General features: G+C 41.1%; 1 protein-coding gene across 5 annotated transcripts in view; it reads right to left on the bottom strand.

Moving 5' to 3' along the window:
• CADM3 (cell adhesion molecule 3) overlaps positions 1-24531 on the bottom strand; it is a 380571-nt gene that overhangs the window by 14008 nt on the left and 342032 nt on the right. For all 5 annotated transcript variants that reach the window (XM_040412258.1, XM_040412256.1, XM_040412261.1 and 2 more), the window contains 2 exons: positions 18268-18358; positions 6866-7038 (listed from right to left, as the gene is read on the bottom strand). In XM_040412258.1, coding sequence (XP_040268192.1) covers positions 6866-7038; positions 18268-18358 — 264 coding nt within the window. The remainder of the gene's footprint in view (positions 1-6865; positions 7039-18267; positions 18359-24531) is intronic.

Below are 24531 nucleotides of genomic sequence, written 5' to 3'. Positions count from 1 at the left end.
TAGACAGAAATGGGCAAACCAACAGAAAGAAGGTCCATATGCTTTTCAAACTTACTGCAGATATAGGGGAATTATCTCCTTTAGGTCTAAGTACTCATTAAGGGCAATATATCATTGGTGCAGGTCTATGCCCTGTAAACCCACCACTGCTAGAATGAAGGGGCTGAGATGTTCTTCCATTAAGGGAGATTTTCGGCTAGGACTTCTGCTTATTTGCCAGAATGAAGAGGCTCCTTGTGTCACCTTCTCTTCCGATCTTCAAGTCTGTAGCTGGAATTTCCTAATGTCATGCTCATTACACGTCTCAGTGGGAGCCTTTCCGTTAGTCATAATTCATAGAAGAGGTCAAAAGTCAACCAAAAGCCCCCCATTTTTAATACGTAATAAGTTTGCACCCTGGACACGTGTATCTATTAGTCGTCCTATCAGAGAACTTGGATCATATTTCAGATTTAGGTCCTTTTTTTCAAGGTGCTATTTCCTACAGGCGTTCAGAAGCTCTCTAAAAAGTATTAAAAGGTATAAATTTCCACAGCTCGAACCGCTTTAGATGTAAAAATGGATTTATCTTTACGAGCATTGATAAACAAACGACGATATGTGAACGAGCTGCGGTGAGCAGACTGTTGTGCTAGATCTTGTGCGGAAGAAATTCATGTCCCTGTTTTATTTTTTCCACAAAAAAACACAATTATTCGAACATTTGTGATATGTTGCAAAACTCAGAGAATCTTATTATTTTCTCATAATGGTTGCAATTTTTTTGTTCTGTAATTTTGTTTAATATTGTTTATACGGTCACTCACCAACTTATCTCCATTTGCTATACAGCTAATGGTTCCCAGTGTGCTACTGTTGGAAGTTATGTCCGGGCTAGCTTCAGGACAACCCCTTTCCTTGTAGATGCCCATAGACTGTCAAAAGCTGTTGGCTCTCTCTTGGGAGAACTAAACCTATGTTCCTTCTCTACCCCAACATAATATGCGGGGGAGCATACACATTAGATTATTACAATGGCAGGTTAAACCAACAAAAGTCTAATGTGTATGGGGACCTTGTGACTTGGCACATGTAATATTATTTATTCAGTTCCTGCCCTCAGTGGGACTCACAAACTAAATTTCCTATTTCAGACACCCAAGGAGCAACAAGTCAAATAGCCTACTGTTCGGTTCGGGAAGTTCTTACGGAAATCCACACAAACTTGAGGATTCTAAAAGGCTGTTGTCAAGATAGTACAGACCTTTAATTGAATAATAAAAAATAAAAAACGCTTCCATGAGAATGAATTTACCTCACATGCCCTTAATTTTAAGAAATTGCAGAGCTTGTTCAACAAAGGCAACATTTCTTGTTCAAGCCCCAAAAGTTCCACCAGAGGCCCCTTGATGGGCATCTTCGCTTTCAACACAAAGTACATGATTCTTTGCTCTGCCAGGTGTCTGACAACAACATCTTCCCCTCTCTCATCATTTAAATAACTGGAGGTTGTGGGCAATATCATCATCTATCCCACTTCTGCCCTATGTGTTTGACCAACCTTTGGACATTTGTTAATAATCTACAATGCTGTTTTGGCCCTAAAGGTGACCATACACTTCAATAGCCATTCAGCCGACAGCTGTTCCACCTGAACGTCTCATACACATGCCCCCTCAGCCAATCCATTATCAATGGAGAAATAAGAATAAGGCTGTGCATACACACTCAATATCTGTCTGTTCGTCCTAAAGCTATCACCCCCAACTCCATCCCACATACACGCTCGTCTCAGCTGAATGTGTATGTATATTCAATGGGGAGAGTGGAGAAAGCCGACGCCAGACACTTTTGGTGGCAATCTATCTCCCGAGAGAGCAAAAGGATTGGGCAAAAATAATAATTTCTCCTGATCCTGGGAGCTCCCCAAACACATTAGAGTGTCGGTCAAACCTGCCGAGAACAAGTAACTAATGTGTAAGTGGCAATGAGTGGTGGCTCACTGCTATTCAGCATGCTCTATCCTTTTTTCCATGACACCAGCCAAACAAACATTTGCCAACCATCTACCACCATGTTAGATGGTTGGCTGATTGACCAATGTCAGTCTAATATATGTCCACTTTAAAAGTAATTTTTTAGTTGGTACCTTGTACTAGACAAACACTGGGTGAACATATACTCCCACCTTAGATGGTTGGCCAGTCAGCCAATGTCAGTCTGATATATGTCACCATCTTAAAAGTCATTTTTGAGTCTGTACTGTACCTTGTACTAGACAAACACTGGCTGAACATCTACACCCACATTAGATAGGTGGCCAGTCATCCAATGTCAGGCTGATTCGTATGGCCACCTTAGAAGTATTTTTTGGGTTGGTACTGTGTGCTTCAAATGATTGGCGCAAGGCAAACGTGGTTCCCATATTCAAAAAAGGATCAAGGTCCTTCACAGGTAATTATAGACCAGTTAGTTTAACTTCTGTTGTGGGAAAAATGTTTGAAGGACTCTTAAGGGACTGTATGCAGGAGTATGTGACTGTAATTAATATTATAATTGATAACCAGCATGGGTTTACCAAGGACAGAAGTTGTCAGACTAACCTGATTTGTTTTTATGAGGAGGTGAGTAGTAGCTTGGACAGAGGGGCGGCTGTGGATGTAGTGTTTCTGGATTTTGCAAAGGCTTTTGATACTGTCCCTCATAGGATGTTTAATAGGTAAAATAAGGTCTATAGGCCTGGAAAGTATAGTTTGTAATTGGATTAAAAACTGGATGAAGGACCATGTCCAGAGAGTTGTGGTCAATGATTCCTATTCAGAATAGGCCCAGGTTATAAGTGTTGTACCCCAATGTTCAGTGCTGGGCCCTCTATTATTTAATTTATTTATTAGTGATATCGAGGATGGGATTAATAGCACCATTTCTATTTTTGCAGATGACACCAAGCTATGTAGAACTGTACAGTCTAAGGCCTTGTTCACACTTCAGTGTTTGGTCAGTGATTTTCATCAGTGATTTGTGAGCCAAAACCAGAAGTGGAGCCTCCACAGACATGAGGTAGAAGGGAAAGATCTGCTCCTGTTCTGTGTTTAGAGCAGCACCTGGTTTTGGCTCACAAATGACTGATGGAAATCACTGATCAAACACTGAAGTGTGAACGAGGCCTAAGGATGATGTCCATATACTACAAGCTGATTTGAACACTGAGTGATTGGGCATCAACTTGGCAAATGAGGTTCAATGTGGACAAATGTAAAGTTATGCATCTTGGTAGTAATAATCTCTGTGCTTCATATGTCCTAGGTGATGTAACACTGGGAGAGTCACTTATAGAGAAGGATTTGGGTGTCCTTGTGGATGGTAGATTAAATTACAGCATACAATGTCAATCAGCTGCTTCTAAGGCCACCAGGATATTGACATGCATTAAACAAGGCATGGACTTGCGGGGCAGGGATGTAATATTACCGCTTTACAAAGCGTTGGTGCGGCCTCATCTGGAATATGCAGTCCAGTTCTGGGCACCAGTCCATAGAAAGGACGCACTGCAGCTGGAAAAAGTACAGAGGAGAGCGACTAAAATGATAAGGGGCCTGGAGGGTCTTAGTTTTGAAGAAAGATTAAAAGAATTGAATTTATTTAGTCTTGAGAAGAGACGTCTAAGGGGGGACATGATTAACCTGTACAAATATATAAATAGGCCATACTATAAATACGGTGATAAAATTTTCCATGTAAAATGGGGGCACTGCCTCCGACTGGAGAAGAAAAAGTTCAGTCTCCGGAAGCGTCAAAGCTTCTTTACTGTAAGAACTGTGAATCTGTGAAATAGACTCCTCAGGACGTGGTCACAGCAGGAACAGTGGACAGTTTTAAAAAGGGTTTAGATGAATTCTTAAAAGTAAAAAACATTAATGCTTATGGAAATGTGTAGAAATCTGAGTCTCACTTCCTTCTGGGATTCGCGTCCCCACCTATCCCTTGGTTGAACTTGATGGACGTTTGTCTTTTTTCAACTGTATTAACTATGAAACTGGTTTTAGTGCAAGATATTTTCTCCACATCCACCATGGCCATGGAGAAGTCTCTGAAATTCTTAATCGTGTGTGTATAGCAACATCCAATTATTGAACAGATTAATATGATAAACAGCATCTATTCCTGGAGTCAAATATTGAATCCAAGCTTGACATATTCACTACTAATTAACACGTGCAATTAAATAATTATTTAATAAGCTGGTGTTTAATGTCTCCATCAGAGCTACAACACTTTGCAGAAATATTTCTTCCTGATCTTTATGTAACCTCGTATGATAAGGCTGTTTGTAAACTTATGAATATTCAGGGAGATTGCTCATTCAGACTCCCTATCTTTTGATGCTTTGTTTGGCTAACGATGGCAGTATAATTAGTTTAAAAAGAAGATAATGAGAAAGAATGATAATTACCAGGCAACATTAGAATTAAACGGATCAGGAGAAATTAGAACTGGCTTCATCCTAGAGCAGGATACAAATGACTGAAAATGTACTTTACAAAATGCTGATTTTTTGGATTTGGTTGTCAATCGGGAATTGTGAAGGAGGGGAGCGTGGAGCTGAACGTCTGTTTCTTGAGGGTTCGGCCCGCTAACTAGGACCTTGTTTTTTGGGTATTGAATATTTCTCTTTTTTTTTCCTGAGACAATGGAAGAAAGTTGATGAAAATCAGTAACGAGAAGAAGGACGCCGAGAGGAGGAGGAAGAGATAACTAGAAAGCGGAAGCCGGCCAGGAGATAAAGGACAGACTGGGAATAGAGCATTGCCTAACCGAGAAGGTCCGACCTTGTACCTGTGATAAGACTCTGAAGCAGAAAGCATCGGGGATTAAGTGATTGTCTGGGATCTGTCGCTACACGGATTTTATCCTGTCCTGTTGTATTATTATTTTAATTTTTCTCCCCCTTGTTGGTGCCAGAGAGAATGGCAGAGGTTTAGCCTTTATTTTGTCTGAGTGCTAAGGAAGATTTGAAGTCTTTTCAGCTGTGAGTGAAAAGACTCTTTTCATGTTGAATATGAGTAGAAATGAAAGGTTAGACAGATGATCATTGATTCTAATCAGGAGCGTTTGAGTGACTAGAGACAACTGGTGAGGCATTGAAGAAACATCAAAACTGTCATTCCAACTATGGTAGATCTTAAGGCAATAATTCCTAACCTGTTTACTAAGGAAGATGCTTTTTCTTCTGAAGGACTACAACTACTTTATCCTACTACTTTATCCTACTTTATCCTTCTGTACAGATGATAGTTTTTACTGTTTCTGTCTTCCACAGAACACCTAATCAATAACATTGGCTGGGAAATACTGTACTAGCACTTTAAAAAACCCTCAGAACTAAGGTCGGAAATGCCTGATTGATCGGGCAACAACGAAGATGTGTACTAGAAAAAATTTACATTATTACACCATACAACCTAGGCTTTATTCAGTCTTTTGTTTTTCTTTTGGGTCATAGGAGCAGAAAAATGAAAATAATAACGTGCCAAATAAGTCATGAAGGATACCAGTGGTGCCTGATAGACCCCACTGACTTCTAATGGAGGTGTCCGTCATTTTGATGGGAACAATAGCACAGGTTACCTTAGGAAGTGTCAGGCTCCAGTGGAAGTGTGAACAGGGCCTTAAAAAACCCTCTGTGTGGTATCACATGACTTTACTACTTTAGGAGACCTGACTGGTGGTACAAAAGTGGCCAAAGAAAGGTAGATATTTCACTGCCTAAAAGTAGACATACTGTAGAAACCAAACAAGCCAGTGCCATGTTCCTAGGCAGCTGGTTATCTCTTTTAGAAACAAGGCACAAGTATTCTGAAATTAAATATGCTCGATACAGACATCTGCTGCAGGAAAAGAGTGAGGTGGTCGCATACACATTAGATAGTTGGCCAACCCTGCAGAAATCCGGCCAACCCTGCAGAAATCCGGTTCAGCCAATGATCATTATCATATTGAACTATATATTGGTGAAACCGAACCTAAAAAAAATAAAAAATGTATTTGTTTCTTTAAACAAAATCAATGGTTCTGGGGCTGGAACCTTGAAAAATTGGATTCCCGAACTTAAAAAAATGACTGTAGTTTGCCATCTTATCTCCATAGCTCAGAAAAGCCAAAAATTGAGAACACCATGAGTGCGTATAATGACCAAACAAATCTTCTAAGAAGGTCGTTGGAGTTAAAACACCTTCAGGTCTATCAGAGGTCTGCTCAAATTCAAAGTAGGTTGTTCATGAGAACCTAGTGCGGATATAACATAAATTATCTGCTTTTGGGACCATCTCCCAACTATACCAGAAGGTCACAACCAGACCTGATCTCATCTAGCTCCCTGGCTATAAAAACAAATGTGAATTTAATAATGTTGCCCTGTACTAATATTTTTTAAAGATTAGGTGTCCATATTTTAAGTACCTTTTGAAATGGTTTTGCTTTGAGAATTGGTGACCTCCACTAAAATTGGTGACCTCCATCAAAACCAAGTAATATAGCTTAAAAATGATATATGCTATATAGTTCAAATTGCTTCCCCACTGTTGAAACATGACAGTCCTGGTCAATGTGGTCCATAGTGATGTCATGTCACACAACCGTGGTGGCCACTGTGGTCATCTGATGTGACATCACCAGTGATATCAACATCTAAGGGATCTTGATGGTAGAAGTATGAAAATAAATTCTGTGGCTAAGTGTCTTCTAACCCAATATCATCTACAACGTTACAAGACGTATCTTCATGCAGCTCACAATGGATGAACACTTGGACGCATATATGATGGCTAATAAAAGGAAACACAGAAACATACATGGGTTAAGCCAATACAACAAGATTTACTCTTACCATTGACATCCAGTTTGTACTCTGCCATATATTCCCCCAGGAGGTTTGCTACCTGGCAAATGTAGGTGCCACTATCACTTTTGTTGAGGTTGTTAAATAAAAGGCTGTTTTGATCAGTGATCACTGTCGCTGGCAGATCGCCATTCTTGCGCATCCAGATATATTTCTTTGGCCTGATGAAGGACAAAGGGGTTAAATATTATCACAAGTGATGGCTGTTATACCATATATAATGGAATAGTGGGTGAAAGACTCCTAGAAATACAATTGTACACACTTTTAGTTTGGTAACATAGTCAAAAAAGTCATACTGTACACCATTTCTAAAGCATCGGTCTCCAACTTGTGGCTCTCTAGCTGTTACAAAACTACAACCCATAGCATACAAGGGCATCCACAGTTGGAGACTACTGTTGTACAGAATACCATAGTTTTGAAGACAGAACACACAGCTTTAAAATAATTTGGTAAGTACTAGCGAATTTTTGTGTGGAAACCCAGGCATGATTTAAGGTTGGTAAGTAGTGGTAGCACCTATAGCGGCCATAAAGGCTTCAAAATGTTTCCTATACCTGGATATCCACTTTTCATATTCCTTTTGAGGAATTTTAACCAAGTCTTTTGCACAAAAGTACTTGAGTGTGGGCACAGGTTTAAGTTTTGTGTATGGTCAACTGGTTCAGATCATCCTCTAACATCTCTTGCATCCAAATCCACTATTTTATTTTTGCAAGGCCATATCCTAACTGAGGGATCATTCAGCAGAACCACTCCTAAGAAGATTCACCACTGTTCTAATTCTTCTATGTTTGAAGATACTGGTTTTCTCTGTGGTTTGGGACTGTGGGTCCCAGAACCTTAGAATTGGCTTTGGAGAGAGCCATTTAGAGGAGATGATAAAAAAGAGTTTTGATTGGGAATGAACTATTTGTTTCCAAATGTTCAGCTGCATTCACAGGTAACAATAATCTCCTCTGTATGGGGATGAATAATCACTGCTACGATCGGTCGTCCCCATACAGATGTACTGTTTGTTAGCACATTCCCATTAGCGCACCCAGTTTTTGGTGGTACATTTACAAGGGACAATTATCAGGAGCAAGCATTTGTAGGACCATTCATTCCTTATACAGTTGCAAGAAAAAGTATGTGAATCCTTTGGAATGATATGGATTTCTGCACAAATTGGTCATAAAATGTGATCTGATCTTCATCTAAGTCACAACAATAGACAATCACAGTCTGCTTAAACTAATAACACACAAAGAATTAAATGTTACCATGTTTTTATTGAACACACCATGTAAACATTCACAGTGCAGGTGGAAAAACTATGTGAATCCTTGGATTTAATAACTGGTTGAACCTCCTTTGGCAGCAATAACTTCAACCAAACGTTTCCTGTAGTTGCAGATCAGACGTGCACAACGGTCAGGAGTAATTCTTGACTATTCCTCTTTACAGAACTGTTTCAGTTCAGCAATATTCTTGGGATGTCTGGTGTGAATCGCTTTCTTGAGGTCATGTCACAGCATCTCAATCGGGTTGAGGTCAGGACTCTGACTGGGCCACTCCAGAAGGCGTATTTTAATCTGTTTAAGCCATTCTGTTGTTGAGTTACTTCTATGCTTTGGGTCGTTGTCCTGTTGCAACATCCATCTTCTGTTGAGCTTCAGCTCGTGGACAGATGGCCCTAAGTTCTCCTGCAAAATGTCTTGATAAACTTGGGAATTCATTTTTCCTTCGATGATAGCAATCCATCCAGTCCCTGACGCAGCAAAGCAGCCCCAAATCATGATGCCCCCACCACCATACTTAACAGTTGGGATGAGGTTTTGATGTTGGTGTGCTGTGCCTCTTTTTCTCCACACATAGTGTTGTGTGTTTCTTCCAAACAACTCAACTTTGGTTTCATCTGTCCACAGAATATTTTACCAGTACTGCTGTGGAACATCCAGGTGCTCTAGTGCAAACTGTAAACGTGCAGAAATGTTTTTTTTGGACAGCAGTGGCTTCTTCTGTGGTATCCTCCCATGAAATCCATTCTTGTTTAATGTTTTACATATCGTAGATTCGCTAACAGAGATGTTAGCATATGCCAGAGACTTTTGTAAGTCTTTAGCTGACACTCTAGGATTCTTCTTCACCTCATTGAGCAGTCTGCGCTGTGCTGTTGCAATTCATCTTCCCAGGATGGCCACTCCTAGGGAGAGTAGCAGCAGTGCTGAACTTTTTACATTTATAGACAATTTGTCTTACCATGGACTGATGAACAGCAAGGCTTTTGGAGATACTTTTATAACCCTTTCCAGCTTTATGCAAGTCAACAATTCTTAATCGTAGGTCTTCTGAGAGCTCTTTTGTGCGAGGCATCATTCATATCAGGCAATGCTTCTTGTGAAAAGCAAACCCAGAACTGGTGTGTGTTTTTTATAGGGCAGGGCAGCTGTAACCAACACCTCCAATCTCATCTCATTGATTGGACTCCAGTTGTCTGACACCTCACTCCAATTAGCTCTTGGAGATGTCATTAGTCTAGGGGTTCAAATACTTTTTCCACCTGCACTGTGAATGTTTACATGGTGTGTTCAATAAAAACATGGTAACATTTAATTCTTTGTGTGTTGTTAGTTTAAGCAGACTGTGGTTGTCTATTGTTGTGACTTAGATGAAGATCAGATCACATTTTATGACCAATTTGTGCAGAAATCCATATCATTTCAAAGGGTTCACATACTTTTTCTTGCAACTGTAATTGTCGAGGTCCTTGATCCTCTTCCCAACAGTAATCCATGCTTGAGAACCGACCATTCATTCTCAATCATTGCCCAAATATTCAGCTGCATTCACAAACAGCAATCATCTCCTCTATATGGGGAAGAATGATCGCTGATAGGATTGTTCATCCCCATAGAGATTTATTGTTAGTCGGCAGAACATCACCATTAATTCATCTTTTGTTTGGTGGTACATTTACAAGGGGCAATTATCATGAACAAGAGTTTATAGGACCATTTGTTCCTGATAGTTGTCCAAGTGCTTAATCATCTTCCTATCATTTCTGGACAAGAAAGAAGCAATCCATATTCAAGAACCAACCAATATGTCTAAGTTAAAGCAGGTCTACGAAGAGTAGGCCAAAGTTTCTGAACCGTAAAGGGAGAAGATGGGTTATGTGGATAACGTTGTTCTCTATGTATCACACATCAGTCAGTGGGAACGTTTCCAATACTCGGAGGCATCTGGACTTTTTAAGAGCAGAGTAAATCAATAATTTTCAATGTGAACTAAACTGTACTGTGATGCCGTCCTTTCAGATGTTAAACTGACTACGGGCAACTGAAATACAAAAGCCAGACACGCGCATCACTAAAAAGGGATCAGAGACATAACGAAGCCAAACAGAACCATAATAGGCCTTAAATGATATCATATGCCTTGATAAAACATTATAATAGATGGATATTACTCACAGTCCATGCTTTACACAGGCTTCGATGCAGGATTTTCCCATTGATTTAATTAACCTGTACTCATTTAATTAATGGATGTACTGTAAGCTAATTAAAGTAGCCCAGGTGAATTACATAATAAAAGTGGGGACTTCTCAAATCACATAGAGGGCTCCAATGAGGTACAGATGACAAGTAACTGTACAACAAGTTGGCAGAGCAGCAAGGAGCAGAACATTACACCACTACATACTTATCATAGTAACATGGGGACGGGGGAGAGGAAGCGTGGTTGGAGCCACAGTGGGAACCATACTTATCTGCTCCTTCAGCTCCTGGGTCACTCTGCATCAACATTCAGTTTGAAGTGGGTGGTGTGGTCACTGCAGCCAATGACTGCCCGCATTGGTGACGAGACACTTATGCATGAAGTCACTGGAGAACATGATACATGGGTGACAGGTTACAGCTGCGGCTAGTCATTGGCTGCAGCTGCCACGTGACCTGAATCAAACATCAATCTGTGGTCGAGTCAGGGAAGTAAAGGAGTCGAATCCAGAGGTAGGGATCAGGTAAGTCTCATTCCCACCATGTGTCACAATGGGGAGTCTGAAGAAAAAGTCCCCAGGATTGAACAACTACTTTAAAGGAGACCTGCTACCACTCCTGACATGTCTGTTCTAGTAAATGCTTGTACTCCCCATGAAATATCAATTCTGGAGCTCCTTTTCTTATCACTCTGTGCTGTACTGATCCAAGTTACAGCCTCCTGGTCCGGGATAATAGGGCTTTTACGGTCATGATTGCACAGTACTTTATACTAAACACATTCCATCATGATGTACTAGGATCCATAGTGGTTAGGTAAGCTGAGGAACCTGATTTGATTGCTCTAACGTAAGTTGATAAGTCAAGTGTAGGAGGTGTAGAACTGATGAGAAAGCAAGGTGAGACTGGGGTGAGGTGTGGAAGTGAGACACTTAGAAATGCTGGGGTTGGACTAAGAACACTTCATACAAGCATCTTGTATATACAGTATAAAAACTGGCCATTTTGCTGAGTTTTACCAGCCTCCCCAGATCAGCTACCGCATTTAGGTTACACCGCTGAGGAAGGTTCTGTTGGGCCAAAGCGTTCGGTGATCAATACTGTGAAAAATTATCATTATATACAAACATATGTCTGGATCAGAATCCTTGATGTCTTTTGTTAAATAAATTAAACTTTAATTGCATCATATCATTGGAGTGCCTCGATTTTTCTTCAATTGCTGAATTCACTATCAAGTCATTTGTACCAACGCACCTAAGAAGAGTGATGCAGACCCCAATTATGTTAACATGTTTTACCACCTCAACACACAGACTAACACAGTTCTTCACAGGTGCCCACAGAACCGTATGAGACCACCACTGAACCCTAGGACATACATGTACCCTTAGAACCCCCTGAGATAACTATAGAACACGTATAAATACTGTAACTATCAGTATCAGCACATAGTACCCTATAATATCTAAATAAAACCCTGAAGGATCACTATTAAGCCCTATTAGATTATCAAAGAACCCTATGAGGTCACCACAGAAACCTATGAGATAACCATAGAGCCCCTATTAGACCACCATAAAATCCTATAAAATACCATTGAACATTATGATATCACCATAGAAACCTATGAAGTCACCATTGAATCCATTGAGATACCCACTGAACTCAACCGAATAGCCAAATAAACCTATGAGATCACCATAGAACATTATGATATTACCATAGAACCCTATGAGATACCTACTGAACCCAACCAAATCACCATAGAAACATATGAGATAACCACTGAACCCCATCAGATTATCACAGAACCCTATGAGATCATCATAGAAACCCACGAGATAAACATAAAAAAACTATCAAAAACCTAAAGAAAACTATGAGATAAACATAGAGCCATATCAGATCACCATTGAACATTATATTGCCATAAAACCCTATTAGATCACCATGGAATCCTACGAGCTACAGTACCCACTGAATCCAACGAGATAACCATAAAAACCTGAAAGATCACCACTGAACGTATCAGATTATCATAGAACCCCATAAAACAAACATAGAACCCAATGAAATGACCATAGAAACGTATGAGATAATCCTTGAACATTATGATATTACCCTAGAACACTGAGAGCACCTTTAAACTAGTGATGAGCGACATAGGCAATATTCAAATTTGCAATATTTCGGTCACAAGTTCGCAAATTTGTGTCACCGCCAGTTCTGTGAGAGTGAGTGAAGTGTTCACTGCTGGAAGCTGCTGCTGCTGTTTACTCAGATAAGTCTTTTCATGTATTGTGTTTCCTTGCTGAATTGATTCTAGGTGACCCTGACTCCGTCCGTATTAAGTGCAGGGAGCCGGTAGTCGTGTCCCCTCACTATTATAGGGTTTTCAGGTGTCGCACAGTCTTAGGTACGTGGGCATGCAATCGTCTACCATTGAGACCCTTGCATGGGCATAGCAGTCAGGGAGAGCTCTTAGGGTTTTATAGGGCTCACCTATATGCTCCTTAGTTTGGGATCAAGCCAGTAAGGAAATATTATTCATAAGTTCCAGCTATCTGCAACATCATCCCGTGACAATTTGAGAATTTGTGATTGTGAAAATCAGTAATGTAATATGGCGCGCGCATTTTTATTATCTATAACATATAATAAACAGATAATTACACAAAGGCTGTATGCCAAAAGCCAGGTATGTGCTAACTAACAATCTATCCATAAGACAAGTACAGTCAACATACCTTACAATGGCAGCCTTGTGCACTATGAGACATTTAAATCCAGCTCTCATCTGACTGAGAGCCAGTAAGCCTCAAAGTTGCTTGATATAAGTTGGGTGACTTGGGGGGACCTGTGCACCTAGATCATTATCATTAGGGTAACAAAAATTGTAAAACATTTTGGGGGGATGCCAGCTAACTCTTCTCTCACTGCTTAGGAGGGCTGCATAAAAATTTTCAGTTTTCTAATTGTCCTAATATTATATTCAATAACCTTTCTATATTGTTTTATCATGTAAACTAATTTGCATAAACTTGAATATGGGAAAATGTATTTTCCACATTCAATTTTATGCAAATGAGTTTACATGACAAAACCGTATAAAAGGTTATTGAATGTAATATTAGGACAACTAGAAAACAGAAAATTTTTATGCAACCCTCCTAAGCAGTGAGAGAAAAGTTAGCTGGCATCCAAAAACAAATTTACAATTGTTGTAACCCTAATGATAATGATCTAGGTGCGCAGGTCCCCCCAAGCCATCCAACTTAAAGCAAGCAACTTTGAGGCTTACTGGCTCTCAGTCAGATGACAGCGGGTCTTGGCAATATCATAGCCCATAAGGTTTATCCGAGGTGTTGCTAGTTGTCTCAGTGCACAAGGCTGCCATTGTAAGGTATGCTGACTGTACCTGTCTCATGGATAGGTTGTTGGCTTGCACATACCCGGCTTTTGGCATACAGCTTTTGTGTGATTGTCTGTTATATTTTGTTTATTGTATATTATATGTAATGATTTAATAATATAACATCTATAAAAAGAAATTATTAATGATAGGTTTAAAAACACTTCTAATAAAAATGTATAAATGATAGGTAAAATAATAACTATAAAAAAAAGATATGGAAGATAGATAGCATAATAAGGATAAAAAAAATCTAGAATATTCGCAATTACGAAGAAAATTCTCGAAGTGCCGATATTCACCGATAAAAATTTGTGCTCAATACTACTTTAAACCAATTGAGATTTTTTTCCCTATGAATTTATCATAGGAATGTCAATGATGATAGCCATAAAACCCTATGAAATAACCGTAGAGGTGACCGAGATCACCACAGAACCCAAGGAGATAACAATTGAACCCAACAAGATCAATATTAAACCCTAGGAGATAACCATAGAACCCAATGAGATAACTATAAAACCCTATGAAATAGCCATTGAACCCAATGAGATCAGTATTGAACCCTATGGTGATCAGGTCAGAGCTTCAAGAGGTCTGGTACTGTTGGCACAATGGGGCTAACATGAGTTCATTCTACTGGCCTTTTCATCATTTTGGCATACCATTTTTAGACAGTTTCTTATGTTTTACACCAAAAACAAAGACCATGGAAATCTCTATAGGTCAATGGTGCACAATTTTTTTTTCCATCGAGAGGCTGGGAGCTTCTTTAGGTCTGCTCACACAGGACCACCAGAGTACTTTATAGCTACAACCCATACAGCTATATTAGCTGAGCCAAGCTGAAGGTATCTGTAGTTTTATATTACACACTAATGAAGCTTTATTTACCTAAAACTTGAGAGCCCCTTTAAATTTCTGCACGACTTGGACTCAATATTCCTCGGAGCACAATTTTGCCTGTGCTTGAGGCTACCAGTGACATTTCTGCTTATTTTTGTGTTTTGTGGTCAGTAAAGGTCAGTAGTAACATGAGCTTGTTTCTGTTAGTACAGCTGACTGATAATTTAAGAGGAAGGAAAGTAAAAGGAGGGAAATAGAAATTCACTTCCTTAAAAAATGAAAATCCAACATATAATTTGAGCTCCTGTAGTGAACACGCAGTGAAGTGTACCATTATAATACTACAAAATAAGTAAATTTTTTGCCTGATGGTTGCCAGCTCTGCTGTGCCTGGCTATTATCTGTAATGATGGGGCTCCTGGTAGTAGCGTATGTTCTGAACTTGGACAAAGCAGCAGGGCTCACAACATTACCAACAATGGTGCTGATAGAAGAGAAGACGCCCAACTAAGTGTACTGGTTCCAAAGCATATTTCAAGTTTACAGGGGGCTTCCATGTCATCTGGAGGGTGTAAGAAGAAGAAAACCCTCACTCGCTGGTCAAAACCTGAATGGCTCTCTGAAATCCACAGCATGATGCACCATCCACTGCATTGACTAATGGCTCTAGTCAATAGCAACCGTTGGGTGTGTGTTCTGTTGCCATGTGCCATGTACCTGAGTGTGCTTACACCAGCTGCAGTAGTATCACTGTAACCACAATCCACCAAGAAGACACGACCCGGTTAAAGCAGGACTCAAAGCCATTAAGAAAAATCTTGTCCAGCACTGTTGTGTCTTCATAAAAGCAGAAACTTTATTGTATGGAATAAATGCAGAAAACACTGGCGCGTTTTGGGGTACTAGCTCCTTTTTCTAGAGTTGAAAAAGGGCTATTGTCACCCAAAACGCGTTAGTGTTTTCTGTATTTATTCTATACAATAAAGTTCCTTCTTTTATGGAGATACGGTATTTATGGACAAGACTTTTCTCGTGTGCTCAAGGTTTCCTGCCATTATCGAATACGTTGTGAATCCTGGGCAACCCCTATAATAGCATGTTGCCAGTGACTAAAGATCTAGTAGAGGTGGATAGTCTTGTTGCCTGCAGCTTTACTGGAAGGATATGAGCTAAAGAATAGGCAATGTGGCCATATTGTTCTTGCTTTTCTTGGATACGATAAGAGATTGAAGTAGGGCCATAGGGTTATGGTACAGCTGCAGGACCCCATTGCCTCTCAACTAAACCCAGAACTAATCAATACAAAGTGACTACCATTTGACCATTGGGTGACCAGCACCCATCAGTCTATCCACCCAATTTTTTTTTAAAAGTTAAATATAAAATGCAAGTTGTGGTATATCACACTTCCTGATGTTATCATGGATGGCAATGGGGAGTGACATTGCCTCCAAGTCCTTATCTAGCTGTAGTCATGGTCTGAGCTTTCAAAAAGACTTTAAGTCTAGATGACAGCTACTGAAACCATAAATAAAAGAAATAAAAAGGAAAAACCGCGGCACTCCAACTTCTCAAATCAAGTCCGTGTTTATTTTTCACCTAGCGTGCAACAATTCGACTCACTGAGTCTTTATCAAGCATGTTACTACTAAAACCAAGCATTGAGGATCATGTCTAACACCAGGTATGTGGGCATAGTCATCGTTATGGCGATGCTCCATGCCCGCCACCATCCCGCTTTCCGAGTCCCATCACTGTTATGGCGCCCGTTTGTCCTGGCTGCTGGAGCTCAGTGTTTTCTTCTGTAGGTCACAGCCGGGTCTCCGACCCTTAAAAGAGAGGCGCACACCAATCTGCAGCATCCTATTGCTGGACACCAGGGGGTGCTTACAGCACCTTTTCCTAGGAAGAGGTGCCTGAGCAATAGGCTACCCTAGCTTGCTTGTTCCTGTGAAGGTGTGCCATTCTGTTTGTCTGCCCATGTACTGATCTCTGCCCGTTTACCATTTCTGACCCTCTGCTGCCTGCCCTGACCTTGGACTGTTTTCATGTACAGTACTCGCACATACTGTCTGCCCAGACCTCAGCCTGTCCCTGACTATATTTTTCCTGATCCCTTCATGCTCCACCCTGGTGACTCTGACCACCATAGGTCACCAGTTAACCACACTGGGACTACTCCAGAAGGTAGCAGTCTAGTGGCTTTCCTGCAGCAAAGTCCAAATCTCAGTATAGGGATTAAAAAGTGAATACCAGGGGACTGCCAGGCTAACGCCCTTAGGATTAGCCCTAAGTCAAACCCGTTGGTGGACACAGTATTTCCACAACCACTGTTTGTGACAGTCACAGTGTACCATCGATTGACAGGCACAGAGATTGTTTATCCAGATCACCACTAGCCTCCAAGCCCATGTGACCCTGGTATCATTCCAGGTCCTGCTTGGTGTGCACCAAATGTGTGTACATAATATCAATGTTTTTATGCAGTCATTTCAATTAGCACAATCTGACAATGTGAATGGAAACAAAAAAATTTTATGGTTGCCAAAATGTAGAGCACAATTTACAGTAGACCTTTGAGAGGAGAAAAGTTAGACCACCAGACTGGCTTCTGCACAGATTTGTAAGCTGTCTTCTTGTAGGTTCATGAAACTTCTATGAGCTTGAAAAATGTAGCAAAAGTGACCCACGCCTGTATTGCGCGCGCATTACGCGCATATTACATTGCCGATTTTCGCAATCAAGAAAATAATGGCGAATTCTCAAATTCAAATATTGCCCCTGCCACTCATCACTATTAGCTAGTGGTGATGTAACAGAGAGGTGGACCTTGGTCATGTACCATATGAAGAAGGTATCACTGCAGAGCAAGGGCTGATATATTAAAGGGAGTCTGTCACCTACCTGACCGGTTTCAAACAGGTGACATTGTTCAGTGGGGCACAAAGACATCACTCGCGCCTAACTCCGCGCATGACACATATTTCCCTGTAGGCTGTTCGCGCATCACTGCCGGGCCTGGGCATGCGCACTGTTCTGCCCACTGTGGTCAGAGGCACAGAGATATGCAGTGCGCATGCGCCAATTTCACACCAGTAACTGGTGCATGCACACTCAATATCCCTGTCCCTCTGCCCACAGTGGGCAGAACACTGCGCTTGCCCGGGCCCGGCAGTGATGCGCGAACAGCCTACAGGAAAATATGATGTCACAGAGCAACAGGGCTGGCCTGAGCTTACTGAGGGGCGGAGTTAGGCGCAAGTGAGGCGGAGAAACTTGGGCACTTTCAGAAAACTCTCCGCCCCTGGGCACTTGTGACGGCTCATTAGCATATGAAAAATAATGACTTTTTGGGCGATTTGAAGCATCTGAAGAACTAAACAGGGTAACATCTGTGTCATGTCTTTGTGCCCCACTGAACAATGTCACCTGTTTGAAACCGGTACGGTAGGTGACAGACTCCCTTTAAGGGGCCACCAAGACAACTGTAGAAAGGGCATGCAATTTTTTTGCAACAGTGTCCTACGCATGCACCATGTACTTGACCATGGTCTCCTGGTAGGTCACCTCACTAAACAAAACGTTTGCTCCACCTAAATTTAAGTTAAGTAAAGTGCTTAATACTACTTGTCCATACTCACTCTGGATTTCCATAGGCATCACATTGCAGCAGCAGCCTGTCCCCCTCTCTTGGCAGGTTGGGCCGAGACTCAATCTTTGCGGTAGGATGATCTGTAAGAAAGATGACACTATAATTAGATAGATTATCGCAAACGTAAAATATTGTATCATATATCATGGTGAAAACAGCAATAATCTATGGTAGACATTGATCCGGATGACTTTCCTCTATGAAACGTAAGGGAAACCATAAAAACAATGGTGGTGGCCAAAGACCGTAGAAGAAACTGAGGACCATAACATTACAGAGGCCGGCATTTAGTTGGTTGACATTTTTTAATGACATCACTGGTCTCTTGATTAGGTCACATTCTTGAAGGTCCCCCACTTATGGCCCGGAAACTGACTCCTGAGCTGTAGGCAACTCATAGTTACACGAGGGAATGTTTATGCACTGTGGGACTGCCTAAGAATTTCTATGAATATGTTGAAGGATATCCAAGCAGCAAATGCCAAAATTTCCTCTATGAAACGTAAGGAAAACCATAAAAACACTGGTGGTGGCCAAAGACCGTAGAAGAAACTGAGGACCATAACATTACAGAGGCCGGCATTTAGTTGGTTGACATTTTTTGAAGACATCACTGGTCTCTTGATTAGGTCACATTCTTGAAGGTCCCCCACTTATGGCCCGGAAACTGACTCCTGAGCTGTAGGCAACTCATAGTCACACAAGTGAATGCTTATGCACTGTGGGACTGCCTAAGAATTTCTATGAATATGTGGAAGGATATCCAAGCAACAAATGCCAAAATTTCCTCTATGAAACGTAAGGAAAACCATAAAAACACTGGTGGTGGCCAAAGACCGTAGAAGAAACTGAGGACCATAACATTACAGAGGCCGGCATTTAGTTGGTTGACATTTTTTGAAGACATCACTGGTCTCTTCATTAGGTCACATTCTTGAAGGTCCCCCACTTATGGCCCGGAAACTGACTCCTGAGCTGTAGGCAACTCATAGTCACACGAGTGAATGCTTATGCACTGTGGGACTGCCTAAGAATTTCTATTAATATTTTGAAGGATATCCAAGCAACAAATGCCGAAATGGTAAGAGTTAGGGTTGAGGGGGTAAAAACATTTCACATAAAAAATAAAAAAAAACTCCATGTCCCTAATAATACTACAACACAACCTTGTGACTCAATGGTCTCCAACCCGTGGCTCTTCAACTGTTGTCAAACCACAACCCCCATCATAATCTGGTAACCTCAGGCTGTCTGGGCGCGATTGGAGTTGTAGCCTAGCAGCAGCTGGTGAGCAGTGGTTCCAATGATACATCTGACTGAGCTGAACAGTAATCCTCCTATGGTTAAAATATTAAGTCATTATTAAGCAATAATTCACAAAAATGTGCCCACTGGGGGGCACTGTGTTATTGCTTGTATGGTCTTTTTAATAAAAGGCAAAAAGAAATACACTATTCCCGCTCTTCCGCCAGCGAACATGTGTTACTGGGGAGGTACTCGGCTTGGGTAGTGTATAATTTGGGCATATTTTCCCTTTATTGTTGAACCTGCTGTCTGACTCATTTTGCTGCAGAGAAGACTAGCTATAAAGTTTCTGCTAAATCCATTCAATGTTTAGCTCACACCTCTCTCCGTTCCTCCGCTAAGTGCCAATGCTTTATGAAGCACAGAGACTGGAGCTGCGGATAACGTAGCAGATCCTTAACACTTTGGAACAAATACATAAATCTAATAATGACAGAGTGGCTTGGGATAAGACACAGAAGACTCACGGCCAAATAAGGCTGATTTTATCATGTGCGCCAGCCGGGAAGTGGCAGGCTCCAGGGAAATGGATGAATGTACCGCAATGCCTCAGGGTATACAGTCAGGAGGACAGATCTGATGTCTGGGACGAGGGGGTGAAGGGGTCTGATGCTGGAGCAGTAAAATCAGGGCACTGCGTAAGAAGAAGTAATATATAGGGGCTGTGGGAAAGGAAGGGAACGTCCTTGAATTCTGAGTATAGGATACGGGAGCCCTAGACATAAGTAGCGCTGAAATGATGGTACTCATCCGCAGCACTGTAACGGTTGTATCTCTGCTGTGCCGTCACCGGTATTACACCCCTTAGGGGTGAGGCTCATCAACCATCTCAGCTTTGAGGGTACCACCAAAGACCTGCAATGCCTCATGGTATACAGTCAGGAGCCGTACCGGCGTGGATGCAAAGGGCTCGTCAACTGTTCCTGCTTATAAGATGCCACGAAGAGCTGGATTACAGCTAATCGGTTAGACCCAATCGCTGGCACCGCCCTAGAATGCTACACTTGTCTCCCGGATAGACGTTCAGTCCAAAAATGGGGCTCATGAGAACTGCAGATGATTTTTGGAGAACTTGTTTTTTTGGGACTGGCACTGTTACGGGGGAAGGGGGGGGGCATTGCGACTGTTATTATTATAGGGGTATTTTTATTATATATGACAGAGTGGCGGGTTTTATTTGAGACTGTAGGGTGGTGATTATATTACAGATCATAGTGGCGGGTTTATCACAGAGTGTTGGTTTTATTACAGATTACAGAGTGGCGGTTTTATTACAGATTACAGAGTGGTGGTATTATTACAGATTACTGGGTGACAGTTCTGCTACATATTTCAAAGTGTAGATTTTGTTATTGGGTGTTGGTTTTATTACAGATTGCAGGGTGGCAGCTTTATTTCAGATAAATTGGCTGTTTTATTACAGATTACAGAGTAGTGGTTTTATTACAGATTATAGAGTGGCGGTTTTATTACAGAGTGGTGGTATTATTACAGATTACTGGGTGACAGTTCTACTACATATTTCAAAGTGTAGATTTTGTTATTGGGTGTTGGTTTTATTACAGATTACTGAGTAGCGGTTTTATTACAGATTACAGAGTGGCAGTTTTAATACAAATTACAGGGTGGCAGTTTTATTACAGATTAAAGGGTGGCGGTTTTAGTACAGATTACAGGGTGGCGTTTTAGTACAGATTACAGGGTGGCGGTTTTAGTACAGATTACAGGGTGGCGGTTTTAGTACAGATTACAGGGTGGCGGTTTTAGTACAGATTACAGGGTGGCAGTTTTAGTACAGATTACAGGGTGGCAGTTTTAGTACAGACTACAGGGTGGAAGTTTTAGTACAGATTACAGGGTGGCAGTTTTATTACAGACTACAGGGTGGCAGTTTTATTACAGATTACAGGGTGGCAGTTTTAGTACAGATTACAGGGTGGCAGTTTTAGTACAGATTACAGGGTGGCAGTTTTAGTACAGATTACAGGGTGGCGGTTTTATTGCAGATTACAGGGTGGCAGTTTTATTACAGATTACAGGGTGGCAGTTTTAGTACAGATTACAGGGTGGCAGTTTTAGTACAGATTACAGGGTGGCAGTTTTAGTACAGATTACAGGGTGGCGGTTTTATTGCAGATTACAGGGTGGCAGTTTTATTACAGACTACAGGGTGGCGGTTTTAGTACAGATTACAGGGTGGCGGTTTCAGTACAGGGTGGCGGTTTCAGTACAGGGTGGCTTTTCTCAGCTTCTAATGAAACATCTGAGTGAATAAACATCTGCATTCATTCACATGAAAAGGAGAAAAATAGAAGCGTTACGGCACCTTCCTCCTGCCGCGCTTACAAACAGCCTAAAGCGCTATACACTTCACACGTCGACTCATACGGTATAAACCCTGAGCCGACATAAACATATGCAGAACACACAAATCCAAATCAAGGAGACGATGGAAAATCCTGGGAGATGCGGATGAAGTGACAGCCACCTGGGCCTAAGCCTACACTTAACCCCGTCATACCCAAAGAAGGTGCTGGCACGGAGCTGGCCTCCTGCGGAGCGACTGCAGAGAGAGCGCAAGTCTCCGGCTCTCTGTATAATAAAGACGCCTCTCAGCCACCCGGGTCAATATAAATTGAGTCGGATCTAGCAGGCTGCTTGTGCCTGCTGACTATCAGTCACTTGGACATGGCTGTTAACTCCAGGGGAAATTGAATCGCTTATCAAGCATCTTTCAGAATAGGAGAAACCTGGCAGACTGGCTCATTTCCCAAACAGAGAGCCACGTCTGGGCAAAAAAAGATGAGTTTAACGTCGGTGGGCAAGAACACAGTGAGAAAAGCATCGGCAGAAATTAAGAATGGTCTATTTCATTTCCATACATCGGGTACTGAACCGTAGGATGGCGCTATATCAGTTCTAACAGCGAAGAAACCAAATTCGGAAGGGTTTGGCCCTACAGATGTGCCCTTCTTTACCTATCCTCTTGGCTCATCATATCCCGAGATGAGCGGCATGAGATGACTAGTGATGAGCGGGAGGTGCCATATTCGATTTCGTCGAAATTCGTCGCTTGAATATTCGTCTCATATTCGTCGAAATCGAATATTCGTCATTATTCTAGTTATCGCGATTAATATGCGATTTAAATAATCGCGTATTGCGATTTTAACTTAAGGCTACTTTCCTATTGGTTTCATATCTAGAATTAGCGAAGATGACGAATATGACGAATGTATTCGTCGTATTCCTCAAAACGAAGATACCGAAGTATTCTCCATCTTCGTTTTAGCTCCATATTCGTCAACTTCGCTAATTCTAGCAATCAAAAAGGAAAGTTGACTAGAGACAGCTAAGTTTTTAATTCGCTATGCGATTATATTACTTTGCTTTTTTATTAAATAAATCAAATAATTATAATACTTGATAATTATTATAATTATTCTATTCATAAAAAAAAAGAAGCTAAGTAATATCGCATAGCGAATTAAACACAGCTGTCTCTATAGTCAACTTTCCTATTTGATTGCTAGAATTAGCGAAGTTGACGAATATGGAGTTAAAACGAAGATGGAGAATACTTCGTTATCTTCGTTTTGAGGAATATGACGAATACATTCGTCTTATTCGTCATCTTCGCTAATTCTACCAAGCCAACCATAGTAAACCAGGTCTAAGTTGAAATCGCAATGCGATTAATTCAAGTTATATTAATCGAATTGCGATTTCAACTTAGAGCTGTGTTTCTAATGGGTCAGCTTGCTAAAATTAACGAAGTTAACGAATATGGAATATAGCAGTGCTAAGTTGAAATCGCAATTCGATTAATATAACTTGAATTAATCGCATTGCGATTTCAACTTAGACCTGGTTTACTATGGTTGGCTTGGTAGAACTAGCGAAGATGACGAATATGACGAATGTATTCGTCATATTCCTCAACTTAATTCTCACATCCGACAGTACACTCTAGTATGGAGGCGTTCTCATGGTGATGGGGACGCTCCATGAGCACGGAAGTCGGCAGAATCGGCAACGGGCACTGACTGGAGCAGCCAGGAAGCCAGGAATCATCAGGACAGTTAAGAACTACTTTTGGGAAGTGGGAAAGAAAAAAATATAACGCTAAAAACGAATATTCGAAATAGCGAATTTATAGTGCTATATTCAAAATATTCGCGAATTAGCGAAGTGCAGATATTCGCTAAAAAAAATTGCTATTCGAATATTCGCGCTCAACACTAGAGATGACCAGCTTTGGGAAAATAAATTATTTCATGATACTCTGTCAGAAGATGTTTATGCTGCATGTGTCTATATGAGGCCGCCCAGTGGTTGCCATGAGAATTACAGGGTTTTGCTAGCCTGTTGTGATAATATATTGAATTTATATCTTGAGAAATTGGGGGTCCTTGAAGAAATTTATGGAAATCTAAGGGTGGACACAGCTGTAAGATGACACTATGCTAGTTCTAACAGCTAAGGACCCAAATGCTGAAGAGGCTGGCAAGGCAGAGCTTACCAGAAATAAAGTTTTCTGTTTGTCTCCTCATAGAGATGTACCCTTCCTTACCTTTCCTCTTGGCTCAACATATGCTGATTTTAGCAGCATGAGATGACCAGCTTTGGGAAAAAATCCAAAACATGATTTTATGATATTCTGTCAGAAGATGTTCATGTTGGATGTGTCTACATGAGGCCTCCCAGTGGTTGCCATGTGGATTGCAGGCTTTTGATAGCCTGTTGTGATAATATATTGAATTTATATCATTAGAAATTGGGAGTCCTTGATGAAACTTATGGAAAGCTAAGGGTGGACACATCTGTAGACAATTGAGGCCTATCCCTAGGATACAACACTAAAGTCTGGTCAGTAGGCAATGGCTGACAGGAAAAAGCAGGGAGAAGTCCACAGGTAACGAAGGTGTCACTTTCCTACCACCAAGGC

Source organism: Bufo bufo, chromosome 11 (assembly GCF_905171765.1).
Source record: "Bufo bufo chromosome 11, aBufBuf1.1, whole genome shotgun sequence".
Lineage (NCBI taxonomy): Eukaryota > Metazoa > Chordata > Amphibia > Anura > Bufonidae > Bufo > Bufo bufo.
This window is presented reverse-complemented; position numbering and strand designations above follow the sequence as displayed.